Below are 23,223 nucleotides of genomic sequence, written 5' to 3'. Positions count from 1 at the left end.
AACATTTTTTTGCTTTAGTCTCACTCATAAGTTAAAATTTTTTAAAATATTAACTACCATCCATTTTCAGCACCCTGTAGTAATGACATTCCTTTGTTCTTCCTCATGCAAAAACATTTTTAAATTTTGTACATTTAGTCGCTATCATTATACACTCTAGGCATTCCTAGATTATACCATCTCAGTCTTTATCATCTATCTTTCTGATTTCATTTGTGCCACCAGCCCTCCTCCCTCTGCATTCTCACGTTCAGCTTCATTCAGTGTTTTAACATAATTGTATTGCAGTTAGGTAGTATTGTGCTGTCCATTTCTGAGTTTTTACATTCAGTCCTGTTGCACAATCTGTATCCCTTCAGCTCCAGTTACCCAATATCTTACCCTGTTTCTATTCCCTGATGATCTCTGTTACCAGTGAAATTCTCCAAGTTTATTTACTAATGTCAGTTCATATCAGTGAGACCATACAGTATTTGTCCTTTTGTTTCTGGCTAATCTCACTCAGCATAATGTCCTTAAGGTCCATCCATGTTGTTACATACTTTATAACTTTATTCTGTCTTACAGCTGCATAATATTCCATCGTATGTATATACCACAATCTGTTGATGGACATTTTGGCTGTTTCCATCTCTTCGCAATTGTAAATAATGCTGCTATAAACATTGGTGTGCGAATATCTGGACAAAGTGTATTCTTATTCACATAAAATTAATAAGAAAAATCCTTAGGCAAGAACTATGACTGCCAGTTAACAGAAGAAGAAAAACAAATGGCCAAAATACATATGAAATGATGATTAAAGCACTGAAATTCCTTTTCCCCATTGGATTGGCAAAAATTAATGTTCATTGTTGTCAAGAGTTTAAAGTGAACACTTTATACACTTAGTAGGTGTGTGTGCTGGCTTGAAAGGAATTATGTACGCTAGAAAAGCCATGTTTTAACCCTAATCCCATTTTGTAAAGACAGTCACTTCTTCTAATCCCTATTTAATACTGTACATTGGAAACTTTAATTAGATTATCTCCATGGAGATGTACCTTAATCATGTGTGGGTTTTACACTTGATTAGGTAGAAATGAGTCTCCACCCATTTCAGGTGGGTCTTGATTAGTTTGCTGGAATCCTATGAAAGAAGTATTGTGGAGAAAGCTTCAGAATGCCACAGAACCAAGAAGCAAAGAGTCCACCAGCCAGCAACTTTTGGAGATGAAGAAGGAAGACACCTCCTGGGGAGCTGGAGAGGAAGCTAGGAGATGATGCCGTGTTCGTCATGTGCCTTTCCACTTGAGAGAATAACCCTGGACATCATCAGCCTTCTTGAACCTAAGTATCTTTCCTGGATACCTTTAGATTGGACATTTCTACAGACTTGTTTTAATTGGGACATTTTCTCGGCCTTATAACTGTAAACTAGCAGTTTATTAAACTAGCAACTTTTTAAATTCCCCTTTTTAAAATCCATTCTGTTTCTGGTATATCACATTCTGGTAGCTAGTAAACTAGAACAGAGTGTAAAATGGTAAATTGGACAAACTGGCAGAACATAATCAAAAACTTAAATATTTCCCTCCTTTGACCCACAACATCACTTCTAAGAATGCATTCTCTGGATAGACTTGTCCTTGTGATTTATATAGAAGGCTCTTCAAGGGAGCATGGTTTTTGATAGTAAAAACTGGAAACAACCCAAATACATCAATAAAGGAATGATAAAGTATATGATGGTATATTCATACTATATAGGAAAAAATATGTGTATATATACATATATGTGTATGTATATATATTTATATATATATATTGCTGTCAATCTTTGTGTATAAGCATAGAAAGAGGTCTAAGAAATATACGTATAGTATGATTCCATTTAAGAGTAAAAACTAAAACAGCTCTATTTGTGTGTGTGTGTGTGTGTGATTGCCTGTGAATATTTACAAATACATACAAAAGGTCTGGAAGGATACATTCCATATAGTTGAGTTGGAGAGAGAAGGAAAAAACTTCTTCTTTTCCTTTATCTATGTCTGTTTTTGAGGGTTTTTTATAATGAGCTTGAAATTACAATTTTTAAAAATTGAAATGAAAAATTATACAAGTTATCCAACCCTATAATTTCACTTCTAGAAATATTTCCTAAAGAATTAATCAGAGAGGCAGTCAAAGGTTTATATATGGCTTTATGTGGGGCTTTGCAGCATTATTTATAATAACAAAGAATTTGAAACTATGCTTTATTGAAATGGTTACTTTAGTGCACGTTCATCTTATATAGCTACTAAAAGTCATGTATAAAAGATATTGACTTGAGGAAATATTTGTAATAACAGTTAACATTTAGGGATTGCTTGCTCCAGACCAGGGGCCATGCTCAGTAATTTGCATAAATTCTTTAATCTTTCTAATGGTCTGTGGCTAATCCTATTTTACAGATGGACAAACTGAGGTTTAGGGTAAATAATTTGCCCTAGCTCAGACTGCCAGCAAGGTGCTGGAGTTGAAGCCAAAGCCCTCGCTGGTACCTATATGCTGGATTACTTCACTGTGTAATCTTGAATTTAAAAGCAGGTTATATAATCTTAGGTATGGTGTTGCCATATTTTATAAAAATTTTCATCTTTCTGTGCCTTAGTTTTCTCATGCGTAAGGTGAGGGGAAGGGGTAAGGTTTTTATATTAGGAAGATAATGGTTTCATTTTAAAGAGGACATGCATTTATTTACATGTAGTTTTTTTTTCCAGATCACTGAAGTATTTGAAAATTCCTAAAAATAGAAAGTAAAAATCACTGGTACATCGTTTATATGGAGAAAACTAGTGTTACTGTTACCCCTCCCTTTTTTTTTTTTTTGCCTAGTGTATGTTTATGCATATAAATATTTTTGAGGTGCTTAATTAACGGTTACTGCAAAATTGTTTTCAGAAAAAGTTTTACTAATTATGTTCCAACCATTAGTGTGAAAAGGGGCTTGTCTTACTGTACCCTTGCCAGTGTGACACATTATAATCTATTGATTTTGGCAGAAATTTTTTCATTGATTTATATTCTGATTCTTTGGGTTTTTTAGTAAAGTTGAACTTCTTAAAACATCTTATTTGTTTATTAATTGGATCTTTGAATTTTGGGGTGAATTGTGTGAGTATGTACTTGGGAAGTATCTATTACAGATGCCTTCCTAAATTTGACCATTGGGAATCGTTAAGAAAGAACAGAACCCTTATAAGGGCATGTTTGCTCTACCAGTTAGAATGCATTTTTCTTTTGGAGTGATCTGGTGGCTTGAAGTTAAACCTAATTTCTTAACCACTTAGCATCTATCTGATTCTAAAGTTCTGACTTTAAGATTTAAGGAATTATTGGAGAAAGTTATGCAGGGCATATCTGTATTACTTTTGTAACTTCCTGTGAATCTGTAATTATTTCAAAATAAAGTTTAAAAATTCAAGGAATGATAAAACTTTGGCTTCCTCCTGTTACTACCTATGATTTTGCTTTATAATTTTGACTGATAGAGTCAATAAAGGTGGAAAAGGTGTGCGATATAGGGCAGACCCAAAGCCAAAATGATGGTTAGGAGCACTGTTCTTTTTTTTTTTCTTTCTTTTCTTTTTAATCTGGAAATAATTTCAAAATTTCACATAGGTGGAAAAATAAAAATTGAATGAGGAACACCATGTACCCTTTCCCCAGTTCACTTATTGTTAGTATTTTACACCCTGATCATCAGCTTTTTAAATGTGCAATTATTTGGTGACCACAGTCACTTCTCCCTTCTAGTACTCTGGGTTTTCGGCACTGTGTCTCCTAGGTTCAGGCATTCACTCACCTGAAGAAAAATGTTTATGCCCAGTCTTCAAGCTTCTCAAGAACCTACTTCCTAAGGTTTATGGTTTACATATAAGTTCACACAATTAGCCTTTAAAGATTTTGAACAGTTGATAATCTGCCCCAAACTCAAATATTCATCCCCCGTACCCCAGTGCAGTCCCTCAGCTGTGTTTAACCTAATGTATATACTATTCCTCTTATGCAACTGACTTGTCCCCACCTCAGTGCCTTTGCATGTGTTATCTTTCATATTTGCAATGTCCTTTAATCTATATCCTTCTAAATCATGTATGTGCCTTTTCTGCTTATAAAGAATAGAAGTTATTTCCAGACTTCTTTCGTCATTAGCGAAGGGCATACCTGTCCTGATTTTTCTTACCTTACCCTCCTATATGTGTCATTGTCTGATGTCAATCTGTTGTCTCCTTGAGTGTTGTCATTCTCCCCCTTCCCTCCCGTGGATGTTATCTTTTACAAACTTTGACAGGCCTTGTATAAATTGATCTTGAATGAGTATTGTGAGCTGAATTTGGATTTCATTGTTAGAACCATCTAGCAAATCTATAAAGCAGAATTCTTATCTTACTGATGCTTTTGAACACCTTTCATCTTTGGGGATATGGCCCTCTTCCTAGCTGGGCTTTACTCAAGGAAGTTAAACTAAACCCTGTGCTGTGTTGTCTGTGCTGCGAGACTATTCTGGGTGGAATAGACGTTGAAGCTCTGGTCTGGGAACTTCATAATTAATGAGAGAGGGAGTTCTAGAATTTCTAACACTCAAGGAATAAGTGCTTTGGGAAGATTGTGTTTGAAGTAGAGAATATTTGTTTTTCTTTCTTATGTCTTATTCTTTTTTCTTAAGTGAAGCTAAGAGTAGAAATAGTTCATTTTCTAAAATGTCAAATTGATTTTTGTTTGTTAGGTGGAGTATTAACAGATTAAAGTGGCTGCTGGCAGTTCTCAGCCGCATCACTGAATTTAAGTGAACCAAGGGTTAGCTATTAAAATGTGGTTCAGATTTTTAGAATTTTTAGACTAAAAGTACTTGGGATTTAAAAGCAACTAAGGTTCCTTTTGACCTGATCCACTGTCTCCTATGCAGCATCAAAGCAGAAAAATGCAGTTTTACCTCCTCTTCCCCCTTTTTAAAAAACCATCTCCTATTAAAAATACACAAATAGAAGGTGTTGAGATATCCCACTGCAGAATAGTGCAGCTTGCCTTTTTCCTCTGCCAAGAGAAGTTTTTAAGTTAAAACTATTGACTAATAGAACCCAAGCTAGCAGATGATATTCATATATCATATGTCCAACCACAAGCTTGTTCAGAGGCAGCAAATATCAAGCAGGCTATATTTTAAAAAGACAAAAAATTTTAATAGTGACCTTAAAGAATTAGGAATGCTTCTGAGAAATGAAGCATATTCCAAACCTGGCTCACCTTCTAAGATGCTGTTATTGGTTTCTATCTGGAGACTAATTAAAATTTCAACCAAAATTGCTTTCTTTCCTCCCTCCCTCCTTCTCACCTTTCCTTCCTCTGGCATTTCCTCCAATCCAGTATATGGATTAGAAAGAAAGAAAAGGAATCTAGCTTGTCTCAGTGGCCACGTTACTATTTATTTGTCCTTCTGAGAGAGGACCAAGCTGATGAGTCAGTCATAAGAGAGCAACCTAGAAGGAACTATTCTCTCTTTTCTGTGTGTCTGTTGGTAGGATTCCAGGATTGGATTCCTAGGCACGTATTTCAAATACAGCTGACAGTAGGAAGGGCAGTTGTTATTATAGAAAACAAAAGAAAAATACAGATTCAGAGATGTATTAGGGTTCTCTAGGGAAACAGAATCAACAGGAAATATCTGTAGATATAAAATCTATTAAAGTATCTCACAAAACCATGGGAACGTAGAGTCCAAAATCCATAGAACAGGCTGTGAAGCCGGCGACTCCAATGGAAGAACTGGACAAACTCCACAGGAGAGGCTTGATGGCCAAAGCAGAAAGAGAGCCTGTCACTTCTGAATCCTTTCTAAAAGGCTTCCAGTGATTAGATTAAACATCACTCATTACAGAAGACACTCCCCTTGGCTGATTACAAATGGAATAAGCTGTGGATGCAGTCAGCGTGATCATGATTTAATTCTATGAAATGTCTTCATAGCAACAAACAGGCCAATCCTTGTCCAACCAGACAAACAGGTATTACCACCTGGCCAAGTTGACACATGAACCTAACCATGACAAGAGTATTCATTACCTCTGAGATAAGACATACTAACATTGAGTCTTGAAGTAGCTCTTCATTTTGCACTGTGCTGTCTGATTCATTGTTGATAGGTTTCTCATGGCCTAATTGATGATGACAACTCTTTTGGTCATTGATGTTTTGGTGTTTGAACTGACTCCACTGAGTTTGAAAGGCTCACAGAATTTGTGATAGGAAGGGCAGTTGGCTGCTGGCTTCCTAATTGAGGCCTCTGTTTATTTTGAGTTCACTAGATGGGAACCATTGCTTTTGTTCTTGTTGATGGAGTGGGTAGACTAAAGTCCTATGTAAATGTGCTTGGGAGAGAAACCCTTATTAGAGGTTTTCTCAAATTTAGTGAGAGAGATAAACTTCTTTATGAGACAGAGTAACTTTGATGAAGTTTTACGGTCAAGACTAAGAAATGCCCATCAGCAGTACAGTTTGAGACTGTATGCATCCCAGAAACATATCTGGCTAACTGGCAAAGATTCAGAGAGCATTTGCCAATAAATAGCTTTTTTTCCGCTTTCTTAAAAGTATGGGAGCATAAATATATTTGTATCTATTATCTCAGCACCTTAGCCACTCTTTAGTTTACTAGAGAATAATGTAACCTTTTTTAAGAATTATTTTAGTTGGCATGATAAATAGTTCAAAGTATTGTATTATTATATTGTAAAATTTTGAAGGGTGAAACTTTAATCCTAGAAAATACGAAAGGTGTTTTCTTTACTTGTTTCTCCACCACCTTATGGACCTTTCCTTTTAACTGGTTACTTCCCTATTATTTCCTTAAGGTAAGTAGTATAAGACTCTTATTATTATTTCAAAAACAATGAGTCCTAGAGATGCTAATTTTTTTCTTTTCTTTTTTTTAAATATGACAAACAAAACATTAACATATGATCATTCTGTTCTACATATATAATCAGTAATTCACAGTATCATCACATAGTTGTATATTCATCATCATGATCATTTCTTAGAACATTTACATCAATTCAGAAAAAGAAATAAAAAGAAAACAGAAAAAATTCATACATATCATACCCCTCACCCTTCCCTTTCATTGATCACTAGCATTTCAATCTAATTTATTTTAACATTTGTTCCCCCTATTATTTATTTTTACTCCATATGTTTTACTCGTCTGTTGATGAGGTAGATAAAAGGAGCATCAGGCACAGGTTTTCACAGTCACACAGTCACATTGTGAAAGCTATATCATTATACAATCGTCTTTAAGAAACATGACTACTGGAACATAACTTTACATTTTCAGGCAGTTCCCTCCAGCCTCTCCATTACATCTTGACTAACAAGGTGATATCTATTTAATGCGAAAGAATAACCTCCAGGATACCTCTCGACTCTGTTTGGAATCTCTCAGCCACTGACACTTTATTTTGTCTCATTTCACTCTTCCCCCTTTTGGTCGAGAAGGTTTTCTCAATCCCTTGATGCTGAGTCTCAGCTCATTCTAGGATTTCTGTCCCACGTTGCCAGGAAGGTCCACACCTCTGGGAGTCATGTCCCATATAGATGGGGAAGATGGTGAGTTTGCTTATTGTATTGGCTGGAGAGAGAGGCCACATCTGAGCAACAAAAGAGGTTCTCTTGGGGGTGACTCTTAGGCCTAATTTTAAGTAGGCTTGACCTATCCTTTGTGGGGTTAAGTTTCATGTGAACAAGCCCCAAGATTGGGGGCTCAGCCTATAGCTTTGGTTGTCCACACTGCTTGTGAGAATATCAAGAATTCAACTTGGGGAAGTTGAATTTTCCCCCTTTCTCACCATTCCCCCAAGGAGACTGTTCTAGTTTGCTAGCTGTCAGAATGCAATATACAGGAAACAGAATGGCTTTTAAAAAGGGGAATTTAATGAGTTGCTAGTTTACAGTTCTAAGGCCGAGAAAATGTCCCAATTCAACAAGTCTATAGAAATATCCAATCACAGGCATCCAGGGAAAGATACCTTGATTCAAGAAGGCCAGTGAAGTTCAGGGTTTCTCTCTCAAGTGGAAAGGCACATGGCAAACACAGTCAGAGTTTCTCTCTCATCTGGAAGGGCACATAGTGAACACAGGGTTCCTCTGTCATCTGGAAGGGCACATGGTGAACACGGCATCATCTACTAGCTTCTTCTCCTGGCTTCTTGTTTCATGAAGCTCCCCGGGAGGCGTTTTCCTTCTTTATCTCTAAAGGTAACTGGCTGGTGGACTCTGCTGCTCGTGTCTCTGTCATTCTTCTCTGTTATCTCTGAATCTCTCTCATTCTCCAAAATGTTTCCTCTTTTATAGGACTTCAGAAACTTATCAAGACCCACCCAAATGGGTGGAGACATGTCATCACCTAATCCAGTTTAACAACCACTCTTGATTAAATGACATCTCCAGGGAGATGATTACATACAGTATTGAATAGGGATTATTCTACCTTTATGAAATGGGATTTTGATTAAAACATGGCTTTTCTAGGGTACGTACATCCTTTCAAACCAGCACAGGGACTGTGCAGATACTTTTTTACTCACTGTTCAAATCACTCTGGGATTTATTGGGGCATCACTCTGGACAAACCTAAAAAATCTTATGCCCCACTCAAGGTTCCATGTACTTATGGTGTTCAATTAAGCTGTCCACATAAGTTATATTAGGAACTGCACTAATCAAAATATAAATTTTGTACCAAATAATCATTTTTTGCTTTAGTCTCACTAAAATATTACCATCTATTTTCAGCACCCTGCAGTAATGACATTCTTTTGTTCTTCCTCATGCAAAAATATTTTTAAATTTGAACATTTAATCACGATCATTATACACTCTAGGCATTCCTGGATTATACCATCTCAGTCTTTATTGTCTTTTCTTTCTGATTTCATTTGTGCCCCCAGGCCTCCTCCCTCTATCATTCTCACATTCAGCTTGTAGAGATGCTTATTAATGGAGAAAGCGTTTCAGTATTTTTTCAGTGCTTTGGACATTGGCTACAACAACACTAAGTTCCTACTTTAAAAATGTATCCTGATTATTTAAGGGGACAGATTAACCTAACCAAGGCTGTCTTGAAAGTACCTCCCTGTATTAGTTTCCTGTTATTGCTGTAGCAAATTACTATAAACCTGGTGGCTTAAAACAACAGTGATTTATTTTTGTGCAGTTTTGGAGGTCAGAAGTCCTAAAATCAAGGTGTCTGCAGGGAGGCATTTCTTATGGAGGCTTTAGAGGGGAATCTGTTTCCTTTTCCAAATTCTAGAGGCTGCCCACATTCCTAGGCTCATGGTCTCTTCCTTGCATCACTCTGACCCTTGCTTCTGTGGTCACATCTCCTTCTCTGCTGCCCTCTTCCATCCCTTATAATCTTCATTGGATTTACCTGGATAATCCAGGATAATCTTCCCAATCCAAGATCCTTAATTTAATCACATCTGCAAAGTCTTCTTTTCTATATAAGGTAACATACTCACAGGTTTTGGAGATTTGGATGCTGACACCTTTGAGGACCATTATTCTGCCTGCTATACTCCCTGTGGCTCCCATTTGCTTTCACATTTGCCTTGACTTGAGTCAGTTGGACTCCTTCTCATGTACTCCTCTTGCCTCCATTTTTTTCCATTTCTTTCCTATCTGTCCTTTTCTTCCAGTCCCATGTCCAACCTTGAGATCAGAGATTTCTGATCTCATGCCCAGACTGCCATATCCTGCAAATTAGTCTACCTGCTTGTAATTCTCCCTGCACATATTTACCTCATCTTGAAGCATACTTGTTTATGCTGTGTGCCTGATAATTCCATTGTCTGAAGTCTTTGTTTTTCTCTAATCTTTAATTTCTGCTGGCTCTCAGTCTTGTTTCCTTGTCTGCTTAGTTATCTTTGATAATGTACCATTCCTTGTATTTGAAAAAGAATGTATAGGAATCACTTGAGGACTCAGATGAAAGTGCTTGCTCTGAGAGAGAATTTTGTTTGCGTCTGCCAGGCACCTGGAGGTACTGGTCTAGGACCACCTGAAAGGAGTTTCATGGATGAGATTCTCTAGTCCTCTCCAAGGAGGTGAACCTGGGCCTCAAATCTAAGTGATGGCTGGTTTGCTTTTAGTTTACCCTATCACTGGGAAGATGTAGCCATTTGGGGTTCCAGCTTTTTGTGAAAGAATCTCTAGTTACAGTTCCACCTCAGCCAGTCCTGGACTTTGCTTTCTGTTTAGGAGGCCATTAAAATGAAAGTTCCAATTTGTCAAATTCAGCAAATGCTTTGAGGGCAAAAGTGGCTTCTCTGCTCATTTTTCTGAGTTCCCATTTTCCTTAGTTTTGGCCTGGTTATTCTTTACTAAGTTATCAAAGTTTCAGTGCTTTTCAGAGATGTTTCCTTAAAATGTTCTATTTGCTGTTAGTTGTCTTCAGCAGCAGGTGTCTTTTCTAGACATCGAAAGATCCTTGGCTTTAATTTCTCAGCAGTGCCTCTGCTCTACCCTCATCCGTTCTGGGTCTGAAGGTCATCAATCATAGTCAAGCACCACTTTGATCATGTCAGGCTTTGCTTAAACAGTTTTCTATCAGGAAATACACCTGTGGAAGAAGAAAAAGACTGACTGGCCTCCTGTGGAAATAGCAACCGCGTGAACTTTAAGCTCAACCCTCAAAGGAAACAGGAGGCAGCGTCAAAACCCAAGGTCTTGTGGTCTGCTGGCGGCTTTGGAAGAAAGAGACCTGCTAGGAAGGAAATTTCCTTTTTTGGCATTTCAGTTCCTGAGGATTCAAGGTTGTGTCTTTTTTTGAGCCTGGTGTATTCCAAGTTGTAACTGAGTTTGGGGTAAGGAGGTTTGCAGGGAGAGAACCCAGATGAATAATGATACCGTTCATTTCTCAGTGCAGTTGGTCATATCCTGACTGGGGGGATCTGAGCTCTTAGCTCACAGGAGTGGGCCATGCAGGGCACAGAGGATGGGTACCAAGGTTAGGACAAAACAGTAGTGAAGGTTGTATGTGACATGCTTGAGGACGCAGCTTGCTCTGGTGGGAAAGGCTTTAGGACTGGGTGACAGAAGGTCCATGTCTGACTGGTCTCCTAGTTAGTGCTATGATCCTGTACAAACCATGCATCCTCCTGGATGTCATTCAGTGCTCTTTCCTCTTGGTCTTGGCTATTCTGAAAGCCAAGAGTGGGGAGGATCTGGCTTTGCCAGCCCCAGCAACCAACTCCTAGGAGGACAGGGAGAAAAGGGAGTTTGGAGTAGTCCCCAGGAGGAGGAGGGAGTGACCACTTGGTGAATGTCTAGAACCCAAATATAGAATTTAGTTCCAATAGATTGAACTATTACCCAGCAGTGTCAGTGCTAGAAGCAGCCTGTGTTTATCTAGTCTAATCCCCTCATTCTGCAGGTGAGCAAACAGAGATCCCAGCTTTTCTTGTATAAAAAGTAGCAGTGATGCTCCAGTCTCACATAGCATGTTTCAGTAAGAAGCTTGTAAAATGGAGCTGGGATGTCAGTGTGGATTTTGGGACCTCCAAAGTCACTGCCTCACCCCTGGAGGAAGACAGTCATGATGGTGACCCAGACTCCTGTGCCCCCAGCTGGTTCCCTGGGGCCCAACTCTCCAGGGGCCCATTTTGGGCCCTGTTGGTTGACACAAATCTTGAGAAAGGCTGTTCAGAGTTCAGCAGAGGTCTCTTTAAGCAGGCCAGAGGCTTAACTTCATGGAGTGGGTTAGACCTGCATAAAAAATATCTTCCTGAGCAGATGCCTGCTCATTGCTCCTTAGGGCTTTGCCTGATTCCTACCACTGCTACCAGAGGCTCCTGGTCATACGGCTGTTTTCACCCTTTGGCCCTGGGCTGGGCTTGACTTTGCCCTGTGGCTTCCCAGGCCATCCCACCCTCAACTACAGTTGGACCGCTCCACGCTTGTCTTGCTCACTGGCTGGATTGAGTGCCCCAACTGACCGCTCACACTTCAATCTTGAGATTGTGCTCTTTGTATATGGGCTCAGAACCTTCACTCATGGCCGTTTCTCCCTGTGAAGCAGCTTCAGAGCAGGAGTGCCTTATGTATCATCCTTATGTTATTAAAGCAATTTAAATGGAGTTTATTCTTCAACCTATTGCGAATGATCAAGTACCAGATTTTCTTTCTAAATTACCTCTATAATTTTCTTTTTAAATTATTCTTATAAAACTAGGTGATAGTTAAATGAAAAACATGTGTTTTACTAAGACTGCAAGCCAGTTGGCTTAAAGATAACAGGGAAGGATAGGCTTGGACCTGAGACTGTCTTTTTAGCTTGCTGCCAGCTCCTAGATTTAAATTACTTTGTCTGGTCGATAGATATTATTCCCTTTTCCTGGATCCAATGGGAATAGGAGAGCCGGAGGCACAGAATGAATGTGAGCAAAACTATATTAGAAATTTTTATGAAAGTAATTTCTCTCAAGAATTGATATTTGAAATGTGTAGTTCCATGATGTGGCTGGGCCCTAGAACATTCTTGTCACTGATGCATTTCCTATTCCTGTTGACCCACGATTACTGTGTGCACTCCCACCTCCCCCCCAAAAGACCAGAGGCCTACCCACACGGGTCTCACCCTCAGAGTCATAAAGCCCACCCTGTGTTTTAACTCATTTGATAGGATCTCTGTCCAGGTTGCAGTGCTGATTTCCATCTTAGAGGGCCTGTCATGATGCTTGTGCCCAGTAAATGGGCCTTGAGTTGAATAGGGAGAGATGTAATGTTCTAGTCATCACAAGATAGGCCTGGTGTCTTTTTTTTTTTCCTTGTAACATATTACAACATAAAATTTACCATTTTAACCGCTTTTAAGTATTACAGTTCAGTGAAAGGATGTCTTTTGTTTTGCTGCCAAATTTTTCATATGTCTTTCTTCTCCCCTAATAACTACTAAACTCCAGAACGACAAAAAACAGAAACTCTTTGCCCCTCACCATAGTCCTTAGTGGAGTTCTTGGTAGGTGGTAGGTTATTGCATTGATACTTCATTTGCCTGCTCTGAATCCCCTCCTGACTACTCAGAACATGGGTCATATCTTCAAGGCTATCTAAATACTCTGGCCTTATGGCATATACCATTTGGGGAATAAAGATGCCAACGTCCAGGTAATTAATTTGCACATTTCTCTTTCCACACTTGGATACTTTGCTACTTATTTGCAATAGTAAGATTGTATGAGTGTTTGGGGAAGAGGCAAGCCGAGTAATTGTTAGGATTGCTGTGAAAATTGCACTGGAAGCAGTACCCCTCATGGGTTAGCTTTTTATAGCTAGAAAACCACTAGTGAATTGCTTGTTCCAAAATCCTCAAAATCACCAAGATGCTACATTTTATCATGGTGGACTTGTGAAGTAATGCTGGTAGCACTTATTTTGCACATATTTTCAGTTTTGAAATATTACAATTACTGATAGAAATGAGCCAGTTAAAAGGGAAGAAGCGACTACTCAGATATTGTGATGTTAAGACGTTTATACATTTATAACACTGGTTTGTACTTTACTCATAAAAGAGAGTGTCTAACGAATTTATCTAGTGAAAATTAAACCATTAAATGCTCTGAAGTGAAAAATAGTGGACATCTGCCAAGTAAAAGCATGATTACCATTTGAAACTGAGTTTCCTCTGTGCTCCTGTGTGCAAATAAATGAGTGTCTCCTGTGGAGAAACTGCTTTCTGACTCTGGTTCTCACTGTTTCCACAGAGCCTGAGCCCTTGTGAAGCTGGCAATGACAAGTCTGAATGGTAGCCATGCCGAAAAGACCATTGACATGCCAAAACCATCAGCCCCCAAAGTGCACGTACAGAGGTCCGTGTCCCGAGACACCATTGCCATTCACTTCTCGGCATCCGGGGAAGAGGAGGAGGAAGAGGAGGAGGAGTTCAGGGAGTATCTTGAGGAGGGGCTGGACGACCAAAGCATCGTAACAGGGCTTGAAGCCAAGGAAGACCTCTATCTTGAACCGGACGGCCATGATGCCACTGGCCCTGCTATCTTGCCTGCCCTGGCAGAAGTACTCTCGGTATCCCAGTCCCCTGGCATTTTGCCCATCTCTGAGAGCACTGTAAAGTTCTTGGAGTCCCCTCCTCCAACAGCCCAAGTATTAAGTACTGTGTTAGTGCCATCAGCTTTCTCCTCAGGGTCATCTTCATTGGGGCCCTTAGCTAGCTCTCCCAGTGTGTCCTCTCTTTCCGAGCAGAAAACTAGTTCTTCCTCCCCCTTGTCCTCTCCTTCCAAGTCTCCTATCCTCTCATCCAGTGCCTCATCTTCCACTCTTTCCAGTGCAAAACCCTTTTTGAGCCTTGTGAAGTCCCTTTCAACAGAGGTGGAGCCAAAAGAATCCCCACACCCCTCAAGGCATAGGCACTTGATGAAGACGTTAGTCAAGTCTCTGTCCACAGATACTTCCAGGCAGGAGTCAGAGACTGTGTCCTATAAGCCACCTGATTCCAAACTGAATTTACACCTGTTCAAACAGTTCACTCAGCCACGAAATACAGGTGGAGATTCCAAAACTGCACCTTCTTCCCCACTGACTTCTCCCTCTGATACTCGCTCCTTTTTTAAAGTGCCCGAAATGGAGGCTAAAATTGAAGACACTAAGCGACGCCTTTCAGAAGTCATATATGAGCCTTTTCAGCTCCTTAGTAAAATTATGGGGGAAGAAAGTGGCAGCCATAGGCCCAAAGCCTTATCTTCAAGTGCTTCAGAACTCTCCAATCTTTCCAGCTTGAATGGTCACTTGGAAAGCAATAATAACTACAGCATCAAGGAAGAGGAGTGTGATTCCGAGGATGACTGCCAGGGAAGCGATTCCAACATCCCCAGAAGTGACCACCCAAAGTCCACTGATGAGCCTGCAAAAGAGGTGGAACCAAAAAGTTCCCAGGGTAGCAGTCTAAAGGATTTTGGCCTGAAGACAAGTTCTCTAGTTCTTGAGAAATGTTCTTTATCTGCCTTAGTGAGCAAAGAAGATGAAGAGTTTTGTGAGCTGTACACTGAGGACTTTGATTTGGAAACAGAGAGGGAGAGTAAAGTTGATAAACCCACAGATCTCCTCAAGCCACAGGTGCTTACAGACAATGACATGGTTCCTGACAGTGAAGATGAGGTAGACTCGGCCAAGCAGCACCCAGAATTACCAACGAAGACCTTGGGCTTCTTTATATTGTGTGTTTATGCGTATCTCATCCTCCCCCTTCCCCATTACGTAAGTGGACTCTGTCTTGGAATTGCCCTTGGATTCATGACTGCAGTTTGCATGATTTGGTTTTTTACACCACCAAGTGCTCATAAATATTACAGGTCACATATAAATGTACAACATTGGAACACAAGATCTCTGGATATCAAAGAACCTGAAATATTAAAGGTAAGCCTTCTCTACAGCAGCTAACTAGCGCACACTTGTGCTCTTTCTCACATGCAACCTTATTTTAGATCTTACCATGTTTTTAGGGTAGTTATTTGTTCCATGCTTTTGCACAAGCAGTGTTTTTAAGACTTAAGAGACTAGTCAGGTAAACCATATTGTACCTCACATTTTGCTGAATCACCAAGTGTTTTTTTGAGGCTCTCCATTGCTCCAAAGAGCAGCATTTACAACCACATCCTATTTTGGTCTGTAACCTTGCTGGGGATTTGCTACTTGCTGAGGATAAATTATAGTTGACTCTTTTAGGGGTAAGTATTTTTGAGACCCTGGAGAAGGGTTAAATACGCTTGAAAATGTGAGAGAGAAGGCGAATTAATGTCAACTGTTAGCCCCTCCTGGTGCTCCTCTTGCCCCTGTGCACAGTGGGGCAGGAGCTGGAGAGACATCACCTTTAAGTATCTGTCAGATGCCAGACTTTGGGCCTCCTGAGGGATGCCAGGACAAGCCATCAGGGTACAGAAAGAAAACATTAGATTTTTATTTGTATTTATTTTTAAAATTTTTGGGGTTTTGTGTATGTTTTCTTATATGCACGATATAAAAATATACTTGTAACTCATATAATTTGTAAGTCATACATATACATGCATACACACTCATCATTTATAAATTTGTGTATGGTTTTTACAGGTAGGGTGTAGAATCAGAAAAATTGAGAGACTACTGCTTCATAAAAGTTACCTCATTCAAGCCTCAGAATCACCCTTAGGAGTTTGATGCTTCCAGTTTTACTGATGAGGAGACTCAGGTTACAAGGCAAGGGGTGGTCATTTGTTCAAGATTTCTTGCCACTTAAATAGTGGAGGTAGAATTCAAAGCCCTGTGCGCCATCTTCCTGACTTTCCCATGATACCGTTCTGCAAAAGTTCATGCCTAGACGACCTGCCTTGTGTTATAGGAGATGTATGGAAAGGAGACCTCAGTTTCCTTGGAGTGGTTTTAAATTTTTAGTTATTACCCTTAAAGCTTGTTTGATTTCTCTGTTAGAGTTTTTTCTTCCTCTTTTAGTTAAATAAGAATGATCTAAAAGCGGCAGCATGATCTCTCTTTATTGGAAGACAAAAAACAAGATGAAGAACTTTTTCAGACTCCAAATTACTGCTTGTAAAAAAAATTCATGAACTTTTTTCCTTATTCAAAAGAAATACATGGTCAGTGCTTAGAAAACATGGGAAACACAAATTAAAAATTATTCCTTATCACACTCATGGGAGGTAGTTACAGCTAATAATTCAGTATAAAGTCCAGTCTTTTTAAAAATTTCAGCATATTATGAGTATACACATGCATATACATACACATAAAGGCGTACTCACATACTTTTTCTGTTTTGGTTTTAATGGGATCATATATTTTATTTCTGGGATATTTTTCTCTTTTAGTTGGTAATATAAGACTGTTTAGTTTTCTAGGCTGCTCAAAGCCATATGGTTTCAAACTACCACACTCCACCCTCTGGACCCTCAAAAGACATATTCTTTCTATATGTAAAATACATTAATTCCATCATAATATCCCAAAAGCCTTATCCCAAAGGCATTTCAGTAACATTACTAAGTACAAAGTCTCATCAAAATCAGTTAGAGGTGTGGTCTGTTCTGGGGCACAATGCCCTCCATCTGTGAATCTGTGAAATCTAGAGAACTGGTTATCTGCTTCCAGTATACAGAAGGACAAGCATAGACTAAACATTTCCGTTCCCATAAGGAGAAATTAGAAGAAAAACAAGGGTCACTGGTTCCAAACAATTCTGAAACCCTGCAGGACATGCTCTATTAGATTTCATGTTCTGAGAGTCATCTATAGAACAATGTTTTGTCCTCTGGGCTTGGTACAGTGATAGCCCCACCCTTTCCAAGTACTTGAGCAGCTGCCATGCTTTTCCTAAACTTTGGGGTAAAGGCTCCACCCTCATCAAACATCTGGGTGTGGCCAGACTTTCAGCAATCTCCTAGGAGTCAGAGAAAACTAAGATATTAGAACTCTTCCTGAACAAGGGGGCAGAAAGCCTGCCTTCATCAAGCTCTGGGGCATACTCACCCTTTCCTCACACGTGGGTGGGTTGGCTCTCTTGGCCTGAGAAGAGATCTCAGCTTGGTCCAGATCTCAGCTTCTGTGGTCCTGCCTTTGAAGTGGTTTTTTTTCCTTCATTGTATTTTTCTGTCACCTTTTGTCCAAGCTGGCAGTTGTCACATTCATATAGATCTTGTCAGTTTTGCATGTAGTATACAGGGGTCTAATCCATAATACAGCAGGACTTTCCACAGATCTTTCCTGACTAACTGCACCTCCTATCCTGACTTGCACTGAAATGGCTGACTGGATCCATTGAATTAAACCCTCTTTGTACCCAGGAGTTCAGTTTTCAGCTTATCCCTTTCCTCTTGCATTTTACTGTAAGCTGCAAGAAGAAACCAGGCGGCAGTCTCCACACCTAGCTTGGAAATCTCATTAACTAAATATCCAAACTCATCACTCTCAAATTTCTAAGGCCTTATGGGAAGTACCTTTGGCATCCATATTTCTACTGACAGTCTCTTCAAAGCAAACTAGGCCTTTTCTATCAAGCATTTCACAGTTCTTACAGAAACTACCCATTATCCAATTCCAAACCATTTGCAATAGCAGCACCCCCCTGTCCTGGTACCAAAATATGTTTTAGTTTCCTAGGCTGCTTAAAGCAAAACCATGAAATTGATTGACTTAAATGATGGGAATTTATTAGCTTACAGTTTTGAGACCAAGAAAATGTCCAAATTGAGGCATCAAGGTGATGCTTTTCTTCCTGAAGACCAGTTATTGGCGATCTTTAGCTCCTCTGCCACATTGCTAGGCACAAGGCAGCATCTGTTGTTCTCTTCCTCTTCTTCTAAGTTTCATTGATTTCAGCTTCTTGCTGCCATGGCTTTTTCTGATTGTCTAAATTTCATTCTCTTTGAAGGGCTCCAGTAAAAGTCAAGACCCATTCTGATTGAAGTGGATCACACCTTAGCTGAAGTAGCCTCATCAAAAGATTGTACTTACAATGGGTCCACACCCACAAGAATGAGTTAATTTTAAGAACATGCTTTTCTGGGGTACATAAGGTTTCAAACCACCACACTGGCATTGAGTCTTGAGGATGTAACATACTTAAGCTTAGCATTAGCATTAATATGTGAAGTGGAGCAAAAGTGACTCATTCTGCGTGTTTGCTAAGCTTGTTTGATTGGGTGGTGCTGTGACTGATTACCTGAGTCAGAATTCCCTCTAAGTAAGTTAACGCTGATCTTAGCTAAGAAAAATTGTATTTATATTAACTTCAGTTCCTAATGATTGACTGTGACATTCAGTTTACACTGGTTTAAGCGTTAATTGTTTTGGAAAGATTTCAGTTTTAATCCCGTCACCATAGTGTTGAGTTGAATCACTGCTACATATCAAGAATTTACTAACCACATAGAGCAATGGGACTTCAATGTTATAGCACAGCCTGGTTGCTTTGATCCCATCAGTGAAACACTAAAGGCAATACAGCAATGCTGAGCATCCACACTGGACTAAGTATTAGGTACATTATCTCATTTAAGCCTCACCATAACCCTATTTGATTAGTGTATGTATGTTTGAAGAAATTGGGGCATAGAGAGGTTACGTTTACTTGTCCAAGGCCACACAGTCAGTGAGTAGTGGAGTTAGGCAGGACTAAACAGTTTTTTGAGAAAGGTGTTTTTCCCTCAGTGATTGAGATAAGTGTATCTGAATTTAAACAAATGTGTTTGAATTTTCACATGTGGAGAGCATGTACTTCAGTGTTGTCATGAACTGAAACCTGAAATGTAAGCAAATTGTCTTGGGCTGACTTAAAAGTCTTCTTCTCAATTGACGTTTGAACAACTCTGATCAATCATTTTGGTAATTTGCTGTCATCTTTGGGCTTGCTTTTTTAGATTAGCTTCATTACTAATGAAAAGAAACGTATATTTTAGCCTGAGATCTTTTATTTTGTGTAACTTAGTGACCTAGCTAAATCTTTTCCCTATTTAGAAAAAGAACACAGTATATTAGAAAGGTAGGTTGGGTATTCCAGCCAGAGATTTCAAGTGCAGTTGTACCTTGGGCATAATTTTACTGAGTGTAAAATCCTACTCTTGGGAACCACTTTAAAACTTTTAAGCAGGATTGACATTAAGTTTAGGGTCCAAATGTTGTGATAAGAAAATATGGCGTAGTCTTAACTTTGGGCATCTTTTTCTTTTATATTTTCTCATTTGACATTTTATTTTATATTCTGCATAAGCTAGGATAGCTTTTGTTATTAATTATCTGTCTTTCCCAGTGTACCATAAGCACATAGGCCATGTCCATCTAGTTCATTGTTGTGTTCCCAGCTCCTGACATGTTAGACACAAAGTAATTGTTGGCAGTGAGTCAGTGTTGACCCTATCTCCCAGTTAAATTGCTTTTTAAAAGGAATCCCTGATGCCTGCTTTAAAAAAATTTTTAGTCAGGCATTGGTAGGTGCTTTTAAGAAGATGAAAAATAATTAAAGTACAGTTTATGGAGGTCCCCCCCCTGAAGTACATAAGCCAAAATGGTCCATCTTTGACAGGAATTGAAACTTGATGTTTGTTGTTAAGAAATTGTCTGGCAGCAAGTCTGTTCTGTTCTTCCCAGTGCTGCCCTCCAGAACTCAAAGGGAATAGAAGAATGGCTTAAGCAAAGTGGAACCTGGTGCTTGTGCTGGTTTGAAAGTGTTATATACCCCAGAAAAGCCATGTCCTTTAATCCTGATTCAGTATTGTAGGGTGGAAACCTTTTTAATTAGGTTATCTCCACAAAGGTGTGGTACTTCCAGTTGTGGGTGTGACCTTTTGATGAGTTTGTTTCCAGTATATGGCATACTCAGTTGTGGGGGTGGTCTTTTGGTTAGCTAGAGATATGACTCCTCCAGTTCAGGGTGGGTCTTGATTAGTTTACTGGAGTCCTTTGAAAGAGAAAACATTTTGGAGAAAGCTCAGAGCCGATGCAGATGCTTAGAGAACAGTTGCTTTAGAGCTGACAGAGACATGGATGTTTGAAGATGCTTGGAATGACAACAGAGAGATTAGATTCCTAGACACGGGCAGACCCCAGCAGATATCGTCATCTGCCTTCTCATGAGATTCTAAGCAAGCTAGAACCCAGGGTTGTGTCCCAGAGGAGCTAAGTGGAGTCTCACAGATGCTTAGAGAGGAAACCAGTGGCCCCAGAAGCTGGAAGCAATGGAACCTGGAACAAGGACCAGCAGGCACCAGCCACGTTCCTTCCCTTATCACCCTTCCTTGAGCCAAGATATCTTTTTCTGGATGACTTAGTTAGGATATATTTATGGCCTTAGAACTGTAAACTTATAACTTTTTAAATTCCCTTTTTAAAAGCCGTTTCATTTCTGGTATATTGCATTCTGGCAGCATAAGAAGTATTTTAGGAGACCATGTGTCTTCAAACGTCTGAGCTACATATGTACTCATTGAGGGGTCCAGGAAGTCCTTGCAGCCTGGACTGAGATTCTGATTCCTTTACTGGCTCCATAAACAATTCAGGGAGCATAGTTTTTCTCCATTGTGACTTCACATTATGAGGAAAGGGAGGAAAAAAGTAAAGGCATCTATTTTTTTTTCTTTTTCACAGTGATTTGTTTGTTTATTTATTTAGATTGTTTTACAGAAAATTTAGGTTCTAGACATAATAAACTTCTCTGCTTTTGGCCTCATGAGTGCATACATTGTCATCTTTTACCCTGTATTCTTTTTTTTTTTTTTAACTTTTTTTATCATATAGTATAACATATATACAAAGCAAAGAAATAAAAAAGCAGTAGTTTTCAAAGCACTCTTTAAGAAGTGGTTACAGGACAGATCCCAGAGTTTGTCATGGGCTACCATATGATTCTCTCATATTTTTCCTTCTAGGTTCTCCAGAATATAGGAGGCTAGAGGTCTTAAATACTTTTTTATCATCACAATTGATTTTTTTTCCTTCTTTTTTAAACAATAACATGTATACGAAAAAGGTATAAATTTCAAAGCACAGCACCACAATTAGTTGTAGAACATATTTCAGACTTTGACATGGGTTACAATTTCACAATTTTAGGTTTTTACTTCTAGCTGCTCTAAGATACTGGAGACCAAAAGAAATATCAGTTTAATGATTCAGCATTCATATTCATTTGTTAAGTCCTATGTTCTATGTATAATTCCGCCATCACCTTTGAGCAACAAAGAGGTCCTCCAGAAGTAACTCTTAGGCATACCTATAGGTAGACTAAGCTTCTCCGTTGCCTACATAAACTTGCCAAGAGTAAACCTTAAGGTCCAAGGGCATGGCCTATTGATTTGGGTATCCCTAAAGTTTGACACACTAACAGGATTTCTTGATGGTAAAGTTTAATAGTTCCATATTTTTTCTCCCATCCCTGAAGGGACTTTCCCAATACTTTTTGATTATCTGCTTAATATACTCAAGGATGTATCCACGCGTTATATTGAGCTATACAGGATTAACGAACCTCTTTCTCATTCTGGGCCCCCTGTGTTTCAGTTGTTCAAATGAGCTAAACAGATATGTTGAGTTAGATTATATGCTACAGAAAATTTTGGTTCCAGACCAAATAAACCTTTCTTCCTTTGGTTTCAAAGAGTGTATATGGTTCTAAAATACAGACATTGTCTTCCTTACCCCTGTGTTCTGAATTACTTTAACACCAACCTTTCTCTTTTTCAAATGGCCTAGAAGGTTGGCTAAAATTCATTTATACCATTGCAGAGACTAATAGAAATGGATTTGGAAGAGCCTTTTTTCTTTAGATTATGTCACATTTAGGTATTTAATAAGAGGGATAGGGTTTTAAAAAATAATTAGATTCCTTAAAGATGGAGTTTGGTTTTGATAGCTAAAAGAATAATTTTGTAGGGAGGATATTTTACCAATTTTGAGAATAAATTCTGACTTATAAATTTAATTTCAAATCTCATTAAATTCTTTCCTTTATTTTAAGAAATTAGTGAGAAAACCTTCAGAAGAAATATCCTCATCACAAATAGCTGAAAGCATAGTACTAGTCTGTTTTAAACCTCACCACAATGAGTGTAAGAAATATGAAAACTTTTTTTTTTTATGCATTCTACTTAACTGAAAATATCCTGTTCCTGTAATTGGTGACTCAAACTTTTATGTATGGCTTGTAAACATGGCTATTTCCCAGGCTTTTGGTTGCTAGAAAGCTTTATCAGTACAGTGTTTTAATGCATGCAGCCCTCACAGGCACTTACAAGCAACACAAAACCCCATGTTTTGAAATTGGTTGGAAAGGCAGCTGTGTGGAAAATGCTTCCTGAATTCCATAGGAACATGTTATGAGTGGGTAGTAGTTAAGGTATCAGGTCATTTTGTGTTAACTTTTATTTTTAAAAATTTTTATTGTAGAAAATTTCAAATATACCCAATAGTAGAGGCAATAGTATAAACCTCCATTTACTCAACATACAGCTTCAGTTGTCCCATTTTGCCCATTTTTACTGAATCTGTTAGTTATGGCATGGTTGAACTATGGTTCTAGTCCGTCCATATATAGTTCAATTTATGGCATATTTCTTTGAGAAAATGTGTTCTGAATTCTAGGCTAGGTATTCCAGGACCCTTCCTCTCTGGTTTTGTTCCAGGTGGAATAAAGAGAGA

General features: G+C 38.9%; 1 protein-coding gene across 3 annotated transcripts in view; it reads left to right on the top strand.

Annotated features, from left to right (window-relative positions):
• TEX2 (testis expressed 2) overlaps positions 1–23,223 on the top strand; it is a 131,808-nt gene that overhangs the window by 43,844 nt on the left and 64,741 nt on the right. For all 3 annotated transcript variants that reach the window (XM_077163577.1, XM_077163579.1, XM_077163578.1), the window contains one exon: positions 13,791–15,459. In XM_077163577.1, coding sequence (XP_077019692.1) covers positions 13,816–15,459 — 1,644 coding nt within the window. In that variant the 5' untranslated portion in view covers positions 13,791–13,815. The remainder of the gene's footprint in view (positions 1–13,790; positions 15,460–23,223) is intronic.

The sequence above is a fragment of the Tamandua tetradactyla genome, chromosome 6 (assembly GCF_023851605.1).
Source record: "Tamandua tetradactyla isolate mTamTet1 chromosome 6, mTamTet1.pri, whole genome shotgun sequence".
Taxonomy (NCBI): domain Eukaryota; kingdom Metazoa; phylum Chordata; class Mammalia; order Pilosa; family Myrmecophagidae; genus Tamandua; species Tamandua tetradactyla.
This window is presented reverse-complemented; position numbering and strand designations above follow the sequence as displayed.